Genomic DNA, 19,664 nt, shown 5'->3' with positions numbered 1-19,664 from the left:
TTTCAAATCAGCTCAATGAAATAGCTGATCAAACAATTCCTAAGTCCTCTGCAAATCCTCATATTCGCAAACCGTGGTTTACCTTGGAATGTAAACAGGCACGGAAGTGTAGGAAGAAAGCGGAAAAGTACTTCTGCCGACATCCCACAGTTCATAACTTAGATCAAGTAAAAATTACAAATGCAAAAGCCAGTCGGGCTTATAAACAAAATAAGAGTCAATCTTGGAGGAACAACGTCTCCAAAATAACTTCCCGTACTCCTATATCCAAAGTATGGAACATGATAACAAAAAATAAAGGCAAAGGATCAAAGTCTTCTGTTCACCATCTTAAGGAAGATGATCCGTTATTAACTGATAAATCAGACATTGCCAATAAACTTGGTGAAACATTGGCAAAACATTCATCATCGTCTAATTATGCCCCTGAATTCATAAAATATCAGAAACAACAGGAAAAGAAAACTGTTAATTTTAACTCTGATAACGGGGAAGACTATAATGAAGTGTTTTCCTTCCATGAGCTACTTACAGCCCTAGGGCAAGCTCATGATACAGCGGCTGGTGCTGATAATATTCACTATCAGCTTCTGAAACATTTGCCTATATCATGTCTAGAAACACTTTTAGATATATTTGACCAAATATGGACGTCGGGGAATTTTCCTCCTTCTTGGCATAATGCCACTGAAGTCCCTATCCCAAAACCAGGTCGGGATCATACAGATCCATCAAATTACCGTCCTATGTATTTAACCAGTTGTGTCTGTAAAACCATGGAGCGAATAGTGAATAATAGATTAGTTTGGTTCTTAGAAACCAATAACCTACTCACAAATATTCAATGTAGTTTCCGCAAAAATCGAAGTACTCTTGATCATTTAGTACGATTGGAATCGTTTGTGAAAAATGCTATTGTTAACAAACAACATGCAGTGTCAATATTTTTTTTATCTTGAGAAAGCTTACGACACTACCTGGAAGCATTGCATTTTAAAAGATTTACACGAGTTTGGTCTGAGAGGCCGCTTACCACATTTCATATCACAGTTTTTAGTCGGCAGGCAATTTCAAGTCCGAGTGGGTTCACTTTAGTATTCAAATCAATAGTCTTTCCAAGGTTTTAAGTGATGCAGTGGATGGATCACTTTTCGTAGATGATTTTAATATATCTTGTCGTGGTAAAAATATGCACACTATTGAGAGACAGCCACAATTATGCCTCAATAAAATACAGAAATGGTGTCTAGAGAATGGGTTTAAGTTCTCCAAAGTCAAAACAAACTGTATCCATTTTTGCTGCAAATATAAACCGCATAAAGACCCTGAACTATTTTTGGCTGGTTTTCCTATTAAAGTTGTCAAGGAAGCCAAGTTCTTGGGTATTATATTTGATAATCATCTCACATTTTTACCACATATAACATATCTGAAGACTTAATGTCTGAAGGCAATTGACTTGTTGAAAGTCGTTTCTCATTCAAAATGGGGAGGGGATCAGACTACTCTCCTTCATTTATATCGTTCTCTCATCCGTTACAAACTCGATTATGGCTCTATCATTTATGGTGGGGCCTGTAAAAGCAACTTAAAATTATTAGATTCAGTACATCATCAAGGCCTGAGACTTTGTCTTGGAGCCTTTCGAACATCACCAGTCGATAGCTTATATGTAGAGGCCGATGAGCCATCTCTAAAACAACATCGAATCAAACTTTCATTACAATATGTGACTAAATTGTACTCAAACCCTTCGAATCCAGCATTTGAGTGTGTGTTTAATCCCATGTATGCCAAGTTATTTCAATCAAAACCAAAACTTGTTCCTCCTCTAGGGTTCAGAATTCAGCCACATATTACAGCAGCTAATATTGATCTTTCTTTTATCTCACCTTCCCGGCTACTGTCTACACCTCCTTGGCAACTACTTAAACCAGAGGTACACCTAACACTAACTACCCTAAAGAAATCTGACACAAAGCCATTGGTATATCAACAAGAATATGCCCAATTAAAGTCCAAATATGATTCTCATCGATCTATTTTTACCGATGGTTCAAAGGATGGTGGCAAAGTTTCAAGTGCCACTGTCATTGGATCTAAAAGAGTGTCTTCGAGAATTCCTGGTACTAGCTCTATTTTTACAGCTGAGGCCAATGCTATTCTTATAGCATTGGAATACATTCAAAACCAATCATCTCATCAGTTCATCATCTTTTCTGATTCCTTGTCATGCCTTCAGGCCATACATAATTGTTCTTCAGACCATCCACTAATTCATGATATTTTAGAATTGAATAATGTTCTCGCCACTGCCCAATACGACATCGTCTTTTATTGGTTGCCCAGCCATGTTGGAATTGTTTGTAACACAATGGCTGATGCTGCTGCAAAAGCAGCACTCAACAAATCTGTGACACCACTTCTTCCTCCATACAGTGACTATAAGCCTGTTATCAGATGTTACATCAGGGACCTTATGCAAAATAAGTGGGACACCCAAGCAGGTGTAAATACAGTGCATGAAATTAAACCAACTATTGGCTACACCTACTTGGGTTGTCAGTCCAGATTTGAAGAGGTAATTTTGCGGTGATGTATTGGCCACACGAGATATACACATGCATATCTTTTAAAGGGTGAGGATCCTCCGTTCTGTATCCCTTGTGATGGAAGAATCACGGTCAAGCATGTACTGCTTGACTGTATTGATTTTTCCATCACAAGGGATAAGTATTTCAAAGTCTCATCCATTAGGGGTCTTTTTAATCAGATAAGTCCACATTTTATACTTGCTTTTTTACAGGAAATTGAATTGATAGATAAATTTTGATGACTATGTATTGTAAATAAATAAATAACTTTTACTATCGACAGTATAATAATAATTAACCGAGATTGCAAGTGGCTATATCCTTGAAGGGGGTTAAAGTAGTGTAAAATTATTGTCCCCCTGAGAGGATATGTTAGACCACTTCATTCAAAGTAATTTATCTATCACTGTTTTTAAACGTAGAATATTTGTATATTTTAATTTTCGGCTAATCTCGTCAACATTCGCCAATAACTAAAGGAATGGTGTAAATCCTGCTGGGGAACCTTGTAGGTAGCTAAGGTACTGTAAGTCCCCTTGGTCCCTAGTATGGTGGCGTAACTTTAGTTGTTGGTGATTAATTGCCTGTTTTTTATAATGTGTCGTCTGTTGTAATCAAATCATTTTATTGCTCTAAATCTAGTTTTATACTTATGATCTGTGATATATTGCTGGTTGTTATACTGTCCTTCGTTGACAGCTTTTATATAAATCTATAATATAACTGCATAACTTGTTCAAGTCACGATGTGGCTGAAATATCGCCGATGTGACTTTAAATTAACTCACTCACTAAACAAATATACGTTTCAGATAACTTAATCAATAATAGGTCATGCCCCAGGATTGTTTACACATTCGTTTATACCCCGAGGCATGAAGGGCATGGTAGGCAGTTACGATACGTGCTCGGTGAGTACGAAGGTTATCGTGATTAAAGCAAAACGTGGACCAGCATGGTGCGGAAAGAGTACAACTATTGACGTCAGTATAATTTAGAGTGACTCAGATTCATCTGAAAACATAACACGAGACCATCTGCGATTTCCAAGTTTCAGCGGTTTGAACATCCTTGGCGTTTGGCTAGAATGTGTTGATTTATTAACGGTGATACAGCACGTGGTCGACAATTTCTGTTTGGAATTTCTAACAGCCTGTTTTGTTTTATACATCGACCTTTGAACTTCGTTTTTCGTCTTAGGCGCCCTGTGTGTCCGCAGAAACCTGTTCCATAGTCTGCAAATCACATTCTGAGACACCTTGAACATATCTCGCCGAGTTCTATTAGTTTGAAGCATACAACCAGCCCAATCTGATCGCAAATAGTGCATTAAAGCAAAAGTAGAGAGCTTGCGTATTACCGTGGATAATAAAAATCAGTAATATTAATTTTCAGAGTGATTTGCCGACCTTTCATTGAAGTGACAAAATCATGTATGATCCCAAAAGCCCATGAGTGGAGGAATTGTATGGTCCACGTGCAATGTTGCGGATGCTTTGGGGCCTTAGCGTTTTGTTACGAAACCGTTTTATATCCTGCAGTCATTATTTCGATACTGATCTTTCTTCTGACGACCGATCACATCCATATTTCAAGATCCCCTAGTTGTTTGGAGAATAAGTTTTAAAATACAAGTACTCTGGAAATGGCAGAAACACGAATTGGAACAGCTTCAACAAGTATCATCAAAGGTGGGACCAAATAGCAAAGGTTCAACTTCCCAATGCTTCAACGGTTCTTGGGTAGATGTTTAAGGTCGCAGAAGAGGATTGACAAACCATGACATAAGCCCAGTTGATGTTCAGTTTGGTGAGCTTAATTTATGTATGGTTACGTGTTCGTGGTAAAAGAGAGGTTTTGTTTAAAGTAATAACGATCATTTCATGTGAGCAGTGAATGTAATGTCAAACTTACACTGTCTATTTCTCCAGTAAAACCATCACTGTCGCTGCATTTGCCTATCACAAGCCCCGCTTGCTTCCTCCTCAGACTACCTGAAACAACACGAAACAATTGAGATTGAAAGGTAGTGAAATTCATATATTGACCATGCTTAATTAATACAAGCAGAAGAAACCAATTTTGATAATTTAAGGTTCGTCATTCATATTTTAATAAATCAAATATTTACTATAAATGATATGACGAATTCATATTTAGCATTAACCTTTAATGTTATTATGTACGTTGATCTGTTAGATACCAATATACATTTGTGATTTCTTATAACCTGTCACTCATGGACTCATGGATCTGTGGTGAGCGCGCTTCTACATTTCGATGTCCAGTGACGGTCTGGGAGAGTAAGCAGTGAAAAACAAGTCGGAAAAGTCTGATGGTGTTAAATACATTAAAAGACCTACCGAAAAAAACTGGGTTTGTCTTTTGACTCTTGTTCACAGACGCTTTTACTTTGGTGCCCTCGTAGATTAAACTGACCATGTTCCACTCGTTTCTCTAGTTTGAAAACACATACAAACATACACAACAAACATGTTACCAAAGCCTAGCGTACATGTGTATCCACTTTCAATATTCGAAGGATGTCTTTTAAAGAAATTCTTAAACATCTAAATAAATCATTTTTGAACATACAGTTAATTGGAGGAGAATGACCGTTAAAGAACATTTAAGTTCAGGGTAAATACAAACGTATTGATTTGGCAAAAAGGATATCAACAAAAACAAGGTATACGTTTAATCTTCAAAACACAACGTTCCAATATGTTTCATTTGTATCGTCAGGGAGAACGAAGTTACACTGATTGTCACGCCATGCGACGGTTACATTTGTTATGGAAAGAACTCTTTAATAGAAATATTCTTAAATCAACCCTGCACTATATCAGCTTAAATATTACAGAGGCATTTGCCTTGTTGACCATCACAACGTCACTTTAAACTCTTGCCTATTTACATTAGTGAAAAGAAGTCACTTAAAATAGATTGATTAATTCATCACTTATCAAATCTTTGGGCGTTATGTTTTGCTTCACTTACTTTGTAAGGAATCTGAACATGCCACAATGGCGAACTGTATGTGTGCACTCTAAAGACAACCGTACCATCACTGGTATGCAACCTGATGTCAACCGAAGCACTCTCAACGTCATTCCCATGAAGACAATCTGACAACAGTACCATTCTGTCGGATCCTTCACGAGCGAAAAACTTTAAGTGGACAGCAAATTTGTACCCCATCGTTGTGCCATTCAAACGTTTGATGATCATCATGCTTTTGTCATAAAACTGACCCGTTCCGTATGCTGTAGGCTGAATATGAAACATTTCGAAGTCGTTGCCAGAACTACTTATGTCCTCGAATGGGCTGTCACCATCAAAGGTCATTTCAAATTTAGGATGGCATGCTGAAAACAGAATTTGAATTTAAATTTCTAAAGAGAAATGTAAATATTATAAGCCAGAGGATAGAGTATGGCGAACTAACAAAACTGTTTAATGTGTACATGTATTTAATTGATCTTATACAATCTTGAAACTGTTTTACCTGGGTGATCCTGGAATCCCGTTGGGGGATAGTCGCAACGACATAGTTCCTCCCTGAATATGGTCCCATCTGGACACGGACGGATGATGGCCAACTTATGCACCATGCGATAATAATAGTGGAAATTGCCATCGACTTTCAGTCTGTCGTCACACACTGATAACATATAACGATTAATGCAACATTCTGAAAAGACATAATATGAATAAAACAAATGCTGTAATATACGATATCGGTGGTTTCCGAATTTGTTCATTCATCACTTTGTTAGTAACCAGTTGATTTTGTTCACTATATCTTATTCAGGACGGACTAAACCCATCTGTTGTTTTTTTGTTTTTAAGGCCCCACTGAGCAATATTCCATATGTAAGACGGTAGTATGTAAATAATCGAGTCTGTACCAGACAATAGACATCATGATCATCGATCTTCACAAACGGGACACGTTGGTATGCTTCAACCAATTCAGCGAGCCTGGCCACCCGTTCCTGTTAGTTTCCTCTTACGACATTAGTCCATTTGTGTTATGTATGTTCTGAAAATGGCATAATGAAAGGGTCCTATGCCTGAAGATTTTCATATACACTTTGAAACATATACAAATAAGAAATAGGTAAAACTGATACGGGCCCGACCTTTCCATTTACCCAAAGAAATATATGAAAACAATCGTTCGGCCATGTCTTCCAAATATCAAAAAACAATTCTTTACGTCCTGTATTAGTGAAGAATATTAATATAGGAAGCTACATGATTTGATCCAATTCTTTGACTTTGACTTTATATTTGAAGGCAATGGAGTCCAAATAAGCAATGTTACACCCGGAAAAGCAACAAATTCCAGCTCGCCCCCAGACATTGCTTATTTCAGTTGATGTAAAGCCAAACCTTAAGTCTCTTCACATGCTCTCAGGACTTACTCTACACACTACTTGGTTATCGCACTGTTCATCAACAACAGGTTTTTCATAAATGTACACTTTGTTCTACTTACTATATGGAATATTGCCTGTGTGTCGTTATTTTGTTGTTGTTGACAAATCATGATACTTTGAAGTTCAAATATTCTCTCCTTATTGACTCATTACGAAATAGATACAACAGTTGTTATGTAGTGATATAATGAAGATCTATCAAATGATCTCATGATTTGGGACTGGATCAAATTTCGCATTAAAATCATAAAAAAATGAACACTCTAAATTACAGACAAAACAGTGGATTCAATAAAGTGATCTGGTACAGACGATGGCAGTACTTGAAGATCAACTCATATGCAAGACAGATCAATGTGAATGATAAGTCGAAATAAGAATTGGAAGAAATATAAATATAGATTGAGATCCAGATTAAATTTGACTGAAATGGGGCAAAGCAGTAGCAGCAACATTTTTTAGTTCAGAGAAATCAAGGAAAGGTTGATAGACATAATAGGAGATAAAGTAGATAAAGCTCAAGAGCAGCCAAACCAGTTTACGAAATAGGATTGTTCAGATCCACTTAAACTGTTCCTTCGGTATATTTCTAAAGTATGTTCACATCTTGTTAAGATTGTAGAGGTGCCATTTTGGTAAAACGACGTAATTTTTTCGTTTGGTAATTCTGTGTATATATTACAACGTAATGAACGTTGGTGTTATTCATTAAACAACCTATAGAACCAAACGTGGGTTTCACTTAAGAAAATGAACTGATGAATGTTTGTCATCATACGGGTTAACATTTTTTCACAAGATCTCTGCATGATTTGCAATATATCAGGGAAATATACATTCTAATTTCCGTTATTAGCCGATAATTCCAATGATCAAAACATTATTTGAAAACAACAAAATTCATGTATTAATCACGGAACCCATCCATTCCTATACCCCACCCCACTCTCAGTAGGGAATAAAAAGTAGCAAGCAGATCACAAAGAGACATCTAACTCTAAAGTACTTTACTCATTTACATTATGATGTCATGTACACATATCATGTGCGTTTTCTTTACATTAAAATACCCTATGATATTAGATTTTGCTTCCTTCATATTTTAACGCACTATAAATACATAGATTTATATTGGTAACGAACTTACTGGAAGATATATCATACCCAGGGTCGCATTCTGGGTTACAGGAAGGATTAGGAATACAGCCATGGTTCCACGTGAAGGTCGCTTTGTTCGGGCAGCACTTCATAACCGGTTTCTCATTTTCACATTGCCAGTAAGCACGACAGTTGTTCTCAAATGGAAACGACGTGCCTGAAGCGTTTGTACAACGTTCTGAAAACACAGTATGTGAATTAATTACCGAACGTAAAATTATGTGTATATGGCACAAAAGACGAAATGTGAATATCAACGTGTTATACAAGGGCATTAGAGCTAATATGCCGATTTTCAAAGGGTTACCGGAAGATAAAAGACATTATTCAAGTAATATATACAAAATAAAGTACACCTGATTATCATGGATGACTAAAACACAATCTAATAAGTTATTTGATAAAGGGATAACCAAGAACGATCGGATTCACAAATTGAGGCTGTGAAATTATACCTGAAATATTCAGCAATTTCTCCTCGATAGTGTCATGACTTGTTGTAGAAATCAAGTCATCGGTTGTTGTGTCCATTTTTGTAGGCGTATTAGAAGGGGCTTGTGGCTTCGATTTCATTGGCATCTTTGGAGAAGTACGGACAAGGGGTGTTGGTCTTGCGGTCACAGTTGTTGACAGAGTTGTAGATAATGAAGGTGTACTTCTAGATGTAGATAATGCAACGGTTGAATGGACGGTTGTAATAGGATTGTATGTAGTTGTCGACAGTGTTGTGGAATACGTTATGGTCGACGATGTTATTGTTAATTTGAATGGGGTCTCTCTAGTGGCCGATGGGGTTGAAGGTAATTTTGTGGTCGATGGGCTTATCGTAGTTGTAGATGATGTTATAGTGGTTTTTGGTGGAGATCGGATTGTATTCGATGGAGTGACTGTGAATGGGGTTGCTGAAGTGATTGAATGAGTTTTAGGTATTGCTGTGGCTGGCAGGGATGTTGAAGTTGTAAACGGGGTGGTTGTAGGTGATGAAGCTGTTGTAATTGTTGATATAATTGTAGGTAAGTGTGTGATTGATTGGGGTATAATAGTTGTAGATGGGGTGAATGTAGCTGTAAATGGGGTTGTATTAGATGTTTGGGTTTTAGGTATCGTTGTAGGTGATGAAGCTGTTGTGATTGTTGATATGATTGTGGGTAAGTATGTGGTTGATTGGGGTATAATAGTTGTAAATGGGGTGAATGTAGCTGTGAATGGGGTTGTATTAGGTGTTTGGGTTTTAGGTATCGTTGTAGGTGATGACGCTGTTGTAATTGTTGATATAATTGTAGGTAAGTGTGTGGTTGATTGGGGTATAATAGTTGTAGATGGGGTGAATGTAGCTGTAAATGGGGTTGTATTAGTTGTTTGGGTTTTAGGTATCGTTGTAGGTGATGACGCTGTTGTAATTGTTGATATAATTGTAGGTAAGTGTGTGGTTGATTGGGGTATAATAGTTGTAGATGGGGTGAATGTAGCTGTAAATGGGGTTGTATTAGGTGTTTGGGTTTTAGGTATCGTTGTAGGTGATGAAGCTGTTGTAATTGTTGATATGATTGTAGGTAAGTGTGTGGTTGATTGGGGTATAATAGTTGTAGATGGGGTGAATGTAGCTGTAAATGGGGTTGTATTAGTTGTTTGGGTTTTAGGTATCGTTGTAGGTGATGACGCTGTTGTAATTGTTGATATAATTGTAGGTAAGTGTGTGGTTGATTGGGGTATAATAGTTGTAGATGGGGTGAATGTAGCTGTAAATGGGGTTGTATTAGGTGTTTGGGTTTTAGGTATCGTTGTAGGTGATGACGCTGTTGTAATTGTTGATATAATTGTAAGTAAGTGTGTGGTTGATTGGGGTATAATAGTTGCAGATGGGGTGAATTTAGCTGAAAATGGGGTTGTATTAGGTGTTTGGGTTTTAGGTATCGTTGTAGGTGATGAAGCTGTTGTAATTGGTGTCTGAGTTGTAATGATAGATGGGGTTCTAGGGAGTATTTTTTTCGATTCACTTATGGTCGTTGCAGATGCGGAAATTGTAGCAGTGCGTAAAGTTGTACTGGCAGGTAGAATAGTAGATAACAGAGCGATAGATGGCGTTATTGTGATTGTAGATGGAACGGTTGTAGGAAATGTAACATCAGATCGGGCGGGAGAAACCTTAAGATACTTTGAACTAAATGGCTTAAATACAGTTTCAGATGCAGTATTTATCAAGGTAGACATCCTGGTTGTTTCCGGTGTATATGTTATGTTTGTCGAGTGGATAGTTGCAGGTGATAACGTTGTTGTGGTTGAGGTCGAAGTGGTAGAGCTAGTTATAGTCTTAGACTGTGTTGTTTTAGAAAAGGTACTTCCAGATAAATTAGTATTAAGTGAAGCCTCCGTGGCTACTGGATTTGTGGGTGAATATGTAGTGACAAATGACCTAGATTGGATGGTTGTATTCAGTGGAGAAGCTGTAGATGTTGTATCAAATGTCCTTGGGTGATTGTTGTTAATGATATGTTTATCAAACATTGTGGGAGGTGGGGATGATGTTAGCAATATGTTGGTAAATGAATTTACTAGGTGTGTAGTTATATAAGGGGTTGCGGTAGTGGTGTGTGTGGTCGTTATGATTGACGATGTGTGTACTGTAATGGGCGTAATAGCAGTTGTTATTGTATATTTGGTACTGGTGTTCTGTGTTATGGGGGAAAGAGTAGGCGTTCTCCAAATACTAGAAGATTTTGTAGTGACAATCGTAGTTGATGTGTGTTTTTGTTTTGCCGCAGTAGTGTTTGTTTGACCAGACCATGGTTTGGATGCGGCTTTGAAAATAGGACTTTCCCCTGCGGTGGTTTTAGGTGTCGCAGTGGCAGAGCCTTTGGCACTTGATATAGTTGTATCACTGGGCACATGAGTACTCACTATGCCACTGTCTGAGATTAATTTACCTGAAGTTGTCGTGTTTGGTAACAGTCTTACCATGGCATGTGGGGTGTCTGCTTTTGTTGTGTTATTTAAAGAAGTAGCATTTACTCTGGATAGTGAGGCTGATCCAAATCTACCACGAGGTAAACTTGTCGTTGAAGCTGTCACATTGAAAGTGGTTGATGGAAGTAATTCCGCTTTCCCTGAAATTGTTTTGACATTTTAAATTGCACAATGTTTTTGTTTCTTTTATCAGTAAAAATAAACTTCTAAAATTCTGAAAAGGTTACGATATGGGTATTATTTTGACATATCTTACTGTTCATTCATCTTAGAACACGAGAACAAATAGATTGTAGTAGTACCTGCTTCTGTTAGTTTTGTAGTCGTGTTCTGTGGAGACATATCTGGGACTTTCGTGGATTCAGTTCTGTATTCCTTGTTACTTGAAGTTTCAAGTCTAGTTGTCAGTACAATTTGGGCAGTTTGAGTTGTTCTGATGTCTGTCAATTGTGTTTGACCAGACGATACCACTGTATCCAATGATTGGACCTCTCCATCTTGATTTCCACCTCCAAGTAAACTAAGCACATTGTAGCTATTGCCTGCGTTCGTCATTCCTTCAGAATTTACAACATTATCTGTATTATCAGCAAGGTTCAATATCATGTTCACTTGGGAATTACTGTTCGCCTCGTATCCTAAATTTGGACCACTTGGAAGGTTAATTACCTGGTTGCTCAAAGTATCATAACCACCGCCATTGTGAGCCTGCCACAAGTAAGATGTTTTGTCAACTGGAGTTCCTGTTGACAAAGTGGTATATTATTATAATCACAACATAACCTGATAATCAACATTACATCATAATGTGAATAAAATAGTGATCGAATGATACCAGCATGTACAGCACAACATTGTACGTTTTTTTATTGGTTTATCACAGTGTAGCCGGGTTATGGTGCTCACTCTGAATGAGTTAGCCACATAAGTGCCACCCTCTCATAACCCCTTAGTATTCATTATAACTTCAAGTTGTGTTTATTATATGTTGTCCTCTACAGAATGTCAGCCAACTAACATCAACCTTGGTACCCTTTTGCAGCCTCTGTGATTTCTCCAGCTTAACCTGGACTTCCCCTATCTATACTATTAAAATGTAGGGGATATTGGATTTACAAGATTTATGACACGGAAATTTTGAACCCTTTGTCAATTTATTCCACACCTTTGGTACTGCCGGTGAAGCACAGATTTTCCATACTAAGGGCAAAACCAAACCCAGGGTCAAACAGCAAAGTTGCCATGACATGGAAGCAAAGTCAATAACGGGTAAGTCAATGACGCGTGGACGTTGGGCGTGTAAATGACCTCTGTGCAGTCGATTTCTCATCGTCTGGACTCACTCTCACACCAGCGTCTGCTTGTAGTCGAGCTCTAATCTGATTAGCCGTTATGACACGATTTCTCAAGGCTAAAGTACGGATAAATCGATCCTGCGCATGAGTTGTCGCCCTTGGTCGTCCCGAGCGTCGTCTATCGTTAACAGAATGTGTAGCACGATATCTGGACCATAATCTGCTTATGATAGACTGTGAAACGTTCATCGTCCGTGCCACAACGGTCTGTGTTGTGCCAACCTGTAGCATGCCAAGGGCACGTAACCTTTCATTTTGTGTAAATCGGCGCATGTCACCCGTTTGGTAACTGAGTTCCAAAACAATTAAACTGATGTTTCCACCTTCAAATTTCCTTCCACAGTGGGTATAACCTTCAAATTCAAAGTCGTACAAATTTGGTGTTCAACCCCCATCATCACTAGCATCACGTGCAGATCCTGGGGTTGCCATTGATGTGTTTGGGGGCCGAATTTCACTGGAAATGTTTCCTCTGTAAGGATCTATATTATTTTGTCTCGTATTCATTTGCATTTGTTACAAGTATGATCGCAAAATGAAAAATCCCCTACTTTTTTTTAAATAGTATATTTTAGATATGTCCACCACTTAATGTCACTGTGAAGCATCTTGTCTTCCTTTAATACCTGTCAGATGCTAACTTTGTTATCAACTTTTTGCAGCTTCCTTTCTCAGCATTTGTCACTTTTTATTGAGGAAGATCTCTTATTTCCAGCTGAGAAATAATTCAGTATTCTTATCTTTTTCCATCCTGTTTTAGAAACAAATACATTCATAGAAAGGGTATTTTAACTTTTCATTATTTGTTCTCTGACTTTGGTCATTGGTTTCTTGGTTTGACAGCCATATTGGATTCAAGGTTTTCACAGTTTTTTTGTGTATATGTCTTCAAATCCCTACGCCTCTGAATCCCCTGCATGAAATGTATTCAAACTTTCTGAGAATTGTCTCCATACACAACGCAACAAATTGTCTTTACGGATTTGGGATATCCTTTTTAGTTGCGGCCATAATGGATTTTGATTTTGATCATTTTTTTCACCGAAATTTTACTTTAAAGATCATATTTTGTAAGGATGTTGACAGAAACTATTTAAAGTTTACATAAAGTTATTGTGCGATATGCATCTCATTTATGTTCTTGTTTGCATGCTAAAATGAACACCGCTTGATGGTAATATTTGATTAATATTTGAGACACCCCTGGGACACGCTAATTTCGTAGCGGCGATGTCCTGCAAACGGTGACTATCTTTTGACAGAGTTGGTACAAACAAACCCTTTGCGGATTCGAACATGTGTTACTTGCAGCCCGTCATTGCTGCTTGCAGCTTTAATTTAAACTGTTATTTCTAAATATTTGCCAGTTCACACATTTGTGTTACATTTACTGAGCACACCAATAACCATGTGCTTCAACCATGTGCTTCAACCATGTGCTATCCCATTATCCCATATAAATGAGAATCTTTTCCTTTTGGCTTAAATAAGATTAGTTTATTCTGTATGAACTCTTTATGGGGGGAGGTTACTTATTCCCAGCTTCCCTCCAATCATCTGACAAAGCAGAATGAGCTTCATCATCCAAGAACATCCTCATGTTATAACTAGCAGTCCAGTGGTTGGACAGATAACACAACGCCCGGCAAAAAACATTCATCCCAAAACGTGTTGACAAACCCATTGATGGAAAAGGGATCCAACATTTACAGAAATCCAAATTACTATATCAAATATTTCAAATTCTTAAAATATCAGACAAATAGACGAAGATGTCATTGAATGGTCCCATGTCAGGTGAACCAACAGACTTAGGAACTTAGAAGCGGGAAGCACATGCAGGTTCCATTTGCCAATTTTACAATCCAATTCAAACTAGTCTGAGGTAAAAAAAGCTGCTTTCCTAGAAAGAGGTTAGAATGTTTGTTGTTTGTTGTTGTGCGTTCTTTCTTTGAGATCGGGCACTCGTGAAGAGCAACCTCCTCGTGGTGAGTGCTGGATAACGCTAATAGCTCTTCCCCCGTGTGGAACCGGAGCAGAATGTTTCCACAGCACCTCATTGCTGGCCATAAAAGGCGACCGAATTGGGCAACCTGTTTGCCGTGGGTTGCGCCCCTGTGTCGGTGGAGGAAGGTAGTCTGGTGGTTGAGGGCACTGGAACCAGAAATCGGTGTTCCTTTTGCCCAACACACCACTTCGACCCTAACTTCACCTAGACGGGTGGTAGAATGGGCCCGGTTCTATCAATCGGCTGGTCACGCCAAGCCCTGTGCGTGATATTGTATATACACGCCTGTGTTATATTGTAATGTGTATTTTGGACTTGGTCATGCATTACTTGTATGAATTCACAATTTTGGATGGAATAAATTGCCTAGAGTCTTACGCCAGAAGGCGGTGGCTCATGGGACAATCTGGTGATGTTGACCTCTGTATTCTATATGTCTCCACTTTTTTGTCATGGACTGATCCAGTCTGGCACTACATCTGGTAGACAAATATAGCTATTCAAGTCATATTTGCTGGAATATAACATCCCTGGTATCCCTGGTGTTTGCATGCTGGAAATCCGATGCGCTACAACACTGTCCTTGTTGACACTCCATGGTGGGTGGGGAGCAGGTATGCTAAAACACTTTTCGTTCACAATGTCTACCCAACTACCTGGTTCAATTCGCAACGACAAAAAACGACGTCTTGAAGATGATGATTCTGGGAACTTTCCCAACAAATATGATTCATGGTCCTGATTCCTGGTGATCGAGGCTGCTGACAAACTACCTATAAAATTGAATCCGTTTGCTATTTCAAAGGCTATTAACGGACATTGTGGAGAAGTGAAAAATGTCACTCGTCTCCGTAGTGGTTCTTTTCTTGTGGATCGTCTGAAGAAACAGCAATCTCAAAATCTCTTGTCGATCAGTCAGTTTGCCAATGTTGAGGTTGCTGTTTCAGCACACAAGACTTTAAACTCCAGTAGAGGCATTGTTCGAGACAGAGCTCGATGCCTTTCGGACATGTCTGAACAAGAAATTGTTACAGAGTTAAACGTTTCACCAAAAAGGTCAATGGTGTTGTCACTCCCCTGAACACCTGTCTCTTTACATTTGATAGACCAAGTATTCCTCGTTCAATTTAAGCTGGTTATGTTAATATCGGAGTGGAGGTGTACGTCCCCAATCCACTCCGATGTTATACTTGCCAAAAGTTTGGCCATGGTTCCAAATCCTGTGGTCGACCTCAAGTTTGCCAGCGTTGTGGTGGTAAACATGACAGCACTGAATGTAGGGCAGATGTCAAGTGTGCCAACTGTAATGGCCAACATGAAGCCTGGTCCAAGTCCTGTCAACTATGGAAAACTGAATCTCAGATATTAAAACTCAAACATCAAAACAATATTTCACATCTGGAAGCCAAAAAGCAAGTAGCTAATCAGTTGCCATCAACTTTAACGTATTTTCCTGCAGTGTTTCGTTCTGTTGCCACTTCATCCATAGAATGTCAGACTGAGTTGACATGGGTTCACTCCGTTCAACCAGTTGTCATTCTGCCCAACAAATCAGATTGTCAGCCCTGTACATAATCTTCAGAATCACAGACTGATTCACAAGCTTTACCAATTATTGAAAAACCAGGAAATGTTCACATGTAAAAGACAGAAAGAAAAAAACTAAACAGACAACATCTTAGGACACCCTCTCCTTCAGAGGTGCCTGTCCATTACTCCTTTCGGCCTTTGGATATGGAGGTAACTCCGTCTTCACAGGCCAGAGCTAGGAGTTCTTCACGCTCGCGTGTGAGGTCACCTTTTGAGCCACCATGACTCAAACGCCTCATTTGATTCAGTGGAATTGCAGAGGACTCAGGAATTTTTTTAATGAGATACAATTGCTAATTCAGGACTTAACACCATCAGCACTGTGTCTCCAAGAGACTTATCTTAAGCACAACGATATATTTGATTTAAGGCAATATAAGGTGATAAAGCTACTGGAGGTTCTACTAAATTGATCAGGCAAGGCATCATCCATAGCACTGTTCCCTTCAATACAAATCTTCAAGCTGTAGCTGTCCGACTTACATTGCACATTGCACTTACTTTGTGCTCCTTGTATATTCCTCCTTCAAATACCCTTCAGCAGGCTGATCTTCAGAATCTTTATGATCAGTTACCGAAGCCCTGTATCATCATGGGCGATTTAAATGGGCATAACCCTCTACGGGGAAGTCCAAATACAAACAGTAAGGGAAAAGTGCTTGAAGACTTTATTTCTGACAACAATCTCTGCATATCTTATGACGATTCAAACACTTATTTGCATCCTGCTACAGGTACATATTCAGCACTGGATCTGTCAATCACAGATTCAAACCTTTACAGCGAATTCGAATGGTCAGTTCATGATGACCTTTTGCGGGAGTAACCATTTCCCTACAATCCTTAAAACTGTTAACCCTACTGACCGTCCACCAACAACCCCGGTGGAATTTTACAAAGGCTGACACAAGACCAAATAGCGTCCATTCCAATTTGGAATGAACGTTGGAATGCTTTGGAAAGATCGCTCATTCCAAACTTTCCAAAGCTTGGAAAAATCGATCTTTCCAGAAAATCCAAAATTGGAATGGCAACATTTCCAACACTGGAAATGTTTGGAATGACTTGGAATGGTTTGGAATGGTTTGGAAATATGGTTAGAAGGAACAAGTTAAAATATGTTTTATCAGTAATTTGATCAACAAAAAGACTATGAATTAGGGGATATAGGGGTTGCTTATATAGTAATTTTGAGATTTGGAAAGAATGCCAAGAGTGGGTGGGGGACGAACTAAGGGAGCTGTGTGTGTTGGGTGGTTGTTAGATAAGGTAGTTTGGGTTTTATGATTTTATTTGGGGTTTAAATGCGACTAATTAGTCCTGTTTTAATTAGGTATAAACCTAAGGCTTTGACTTTTTCTAATTCATTTTGTGGATTAAAGATTGATTCTAGTGTAAGTCCGGTTTTAAGATTTAGGGTGGTCTGTAGTGTTGTTCGGTGTGTTTGGTAGTGTGTGCAGTGAATGAGTACGTGTTCTGGTGTTTCTTGTTGTTTGCAATGTGGGCTGTTTCCTGTTGTGTGTAGATTAGCTATTTTACGGTGATTATTTAGTTTGGTGTGGCCTGTTTGTAGTTTAGTAATTATTCTGTCGATTTTTTTGGATAGGTGTAGTAGTTTTGGTTTATTTAGTTTTTTTTGAGTATTTTCCTGATTTGGCTATTTAAGTTTTGGTATATATTTTGCCATTTTTTGTCGATTTTTTGTTTAGTGAGACTTTTGATTTCTGATTTTGAGCTGGATGATTAAGCTTATTTCTGGGAGTTAAAGGGATAATTTTGCTGCTTTATCTGCCTTTTCATTTTCAAAGATTCCTACGTGGGCGGGGGTCCAAATGAACTCTATTTGTTTACCTGCCCTAGTTAAGTTGTTTGAGCTATTGAGTATTTGATTTATTAGTTTGGGGTGGTTTTTAGTGTTTTCATTTTTGAGGGCTTGTAGTCCACTGAGGGAGTCGGTTAGGATGAGGATCTTTTGTTGTTTTTTAGATTGCTGATTGTGTAGTGCTGAGACAACTACTGACTGATGTAGACGATTTAACGTGCGCTTTCCGACTGCAGCGTATTTCGCACACGGGCCTGGCCGGTGTCCTCCCATTAGTTAGACGTCCCAATAGTTAGACAGCATATAACAGCACTTTAAACGGTTGAGTGCACACTAATCCTTATGCTTGTTACCTCAGACTTTAAAATGGAATAGTCCAGATAAGATCTGACAAACAAAGCAAAGCAGCTTTAAATAGATACTTTAATATTATACTTAACATTTAATTACACTTTACATTTGATAAATTTTATACAGTTTGTAACAACACTTTGTGACAGTTTTTGGTAATGTACACTTTACATTTAATAACTTTTACAGTTTATTTATCCCAGACGAAGCAAGTGTGCTAGGTGACAGAGGTCTGTTGAGTCGCTCTTGAACTTCTGTCCTCAGTTGTCGAAAAAGCCGGCCATAGGTTGTTGCTTGGCGATCTGGCAAAAGGGCGAACACTAGAGGGAAGGTGTTGGGACCAACTCTTGCATGAATGATGTATACTTGATCCCTTAAACCTGGACATGCCGTGAAGGTACCATCCATGTAAAGGGTGTCAGTTTCCTGGAGGGCTTGTATCTGTTCTGCAGTGGAGAACGCCAGGATCTTGTCATCGTCGCCGTCGCTGAACAGTAGAAAGGGACGTCCATCTGTTGTCTCTGACATTTGTCTTCAGTGTCTACTGCTGCCCGCGACCTGGGTAACCCTGGATTGTAACGCCTGAACAAGAGCAAAGGAACAGTTACACATATGTTACATGAAATATTTATAATGATTTCATTCACTTGAACTGTTTAAGAGCGAAACAAGTTATGTGGGACGTAAAAAAAAGAAGTAAATTCTAACCAAGTCCAAAATACGGGATGATATTTACCTGTAAAGTGCACTTTTCACGCTCTGAAATAATGGCATCGCTGGCACGTTGGCTTCATCTAATTGAGTGACCTGCTCCTCGTACAACGCCTGCATCTGTGTGGTTTCTTCTCGCGCTCTTTTACGAAGATTGCTGACAAAGTTCACTCTGGTTTCATCTTCAGGCGGATGGTTATGTTCCGACTGATTCCAAAGAAAGTCACCGACAGTCGTACATTTCCCATTGCACGTCTTGACGACACATCTCCAATGTGTGCAGGTTTGCCTCTCGCGGTTTCTGTTGTAAATATATCCATCTAATATCAACTTCCACGCCGAGAGGTGAGGTACTCTACTATCCTTAAACCAGCCATATCGATACTGATAATGACACGTACCCCAAGATCATTTTATTTGTTTGATGAGTAGATAATCTAAACTCAACTCCTTCAACTGATCATACAGTAAGACAATTAAGCTACTCCATAGTTTACATAGTTAATCTCATGCCAATTGAACGTGTGCTGAGAGTAAGGTAATTTAGGTTAATTAAACGAAATTATAACATATATACTCCCTAAGTTGTGAGTCCCTTATCCCTACTCAGTACTTTAATCTAATTAGGACTGATCCATTACACCTGTAGGTATATTCCCTCTTTGC

General features: G+C 38.6%; 1 protein-coding gene and 1 pseudogene across 1 annotated transcript in view; both read right to left on the bottom strand.

Annotated features, from left to right (window-relative positions):
• Nucleotides 1-3,578: 3,578 nt before the first annotated feature.
• LOC139455016 (uncharacterized) overlaps nucleotides 3,579-19,664 on the bottom strand; it is a 155,394-nt gene continuing 139,308 nt past the window's right edge. The window contains exons 2-10 of the mRNA XM_071236602.1: nucleotides 11,464-11,904; nucleotides 10,353-11,301; nucleotides 8,653-10,241; nucleotides 8,187-8,375; nucleotides 6,103-6,258; nucleotides 5,595-5,962; nucleotides 4,958-5,051; nucleotides 4,509-4,588; nucleotides 3,579-3,608 (exon numbers count right to left, since the gene is read on the bottom strand). Of these exons, the coding sequence (XP_071092703.1) occupies nucleotides 3,579-3,608; nucleotides 4,509-4,588; nucleotides 4,958-5,051; nucleotides 5,595-5,962; nucleotides 6,103-6,258; nucleotides 8,187-8,375; nucleotides 8,653-10,241; nucleotides 10,353-11,301; nucleotides 11,464-11,904 (3,896 nt within the window). The remainder of the gene's footprint in view (nucleotides 3,609-4,508; nucleotides 4,589-4,957; nucleotides 5,052-5,594; nucleotides 5,963-6,102; nucleotides 6,259-8,186; nucleotides 8,376-8,652; nucleotides 10,242-10,352; nucleotides 11,302-11,463; nucleotides 11,905-19,664) is intronic.
• LOC139455678 (uncharacterized) lies at nucleotides 18,471-19,410 on the bottom strand (annotated as a pseudogene).

The sequence above is a fragment of the Haliotis cracherodii genome, unplaced genomic scaffold (genome assembly GCF_022045235.1).
Source record: "Haliotis cracherodii isolate W230 unplaced genomic scaffold, xgHalCrac1.p SCAF_11, whole genome shotgun sequence".
Taxonomy (NCBI): domain Eukaryota; kingdom Metazoa; phylum Mollusca; class Gastropoda; order Lepetellida; family Haliotidae; genus Haliotis; species Haliotis cracherodii.
Note: the sequence above shows the minus strand (reverse complement) of the source record. Positions and strands in the feature narration are given on the sequence as shown.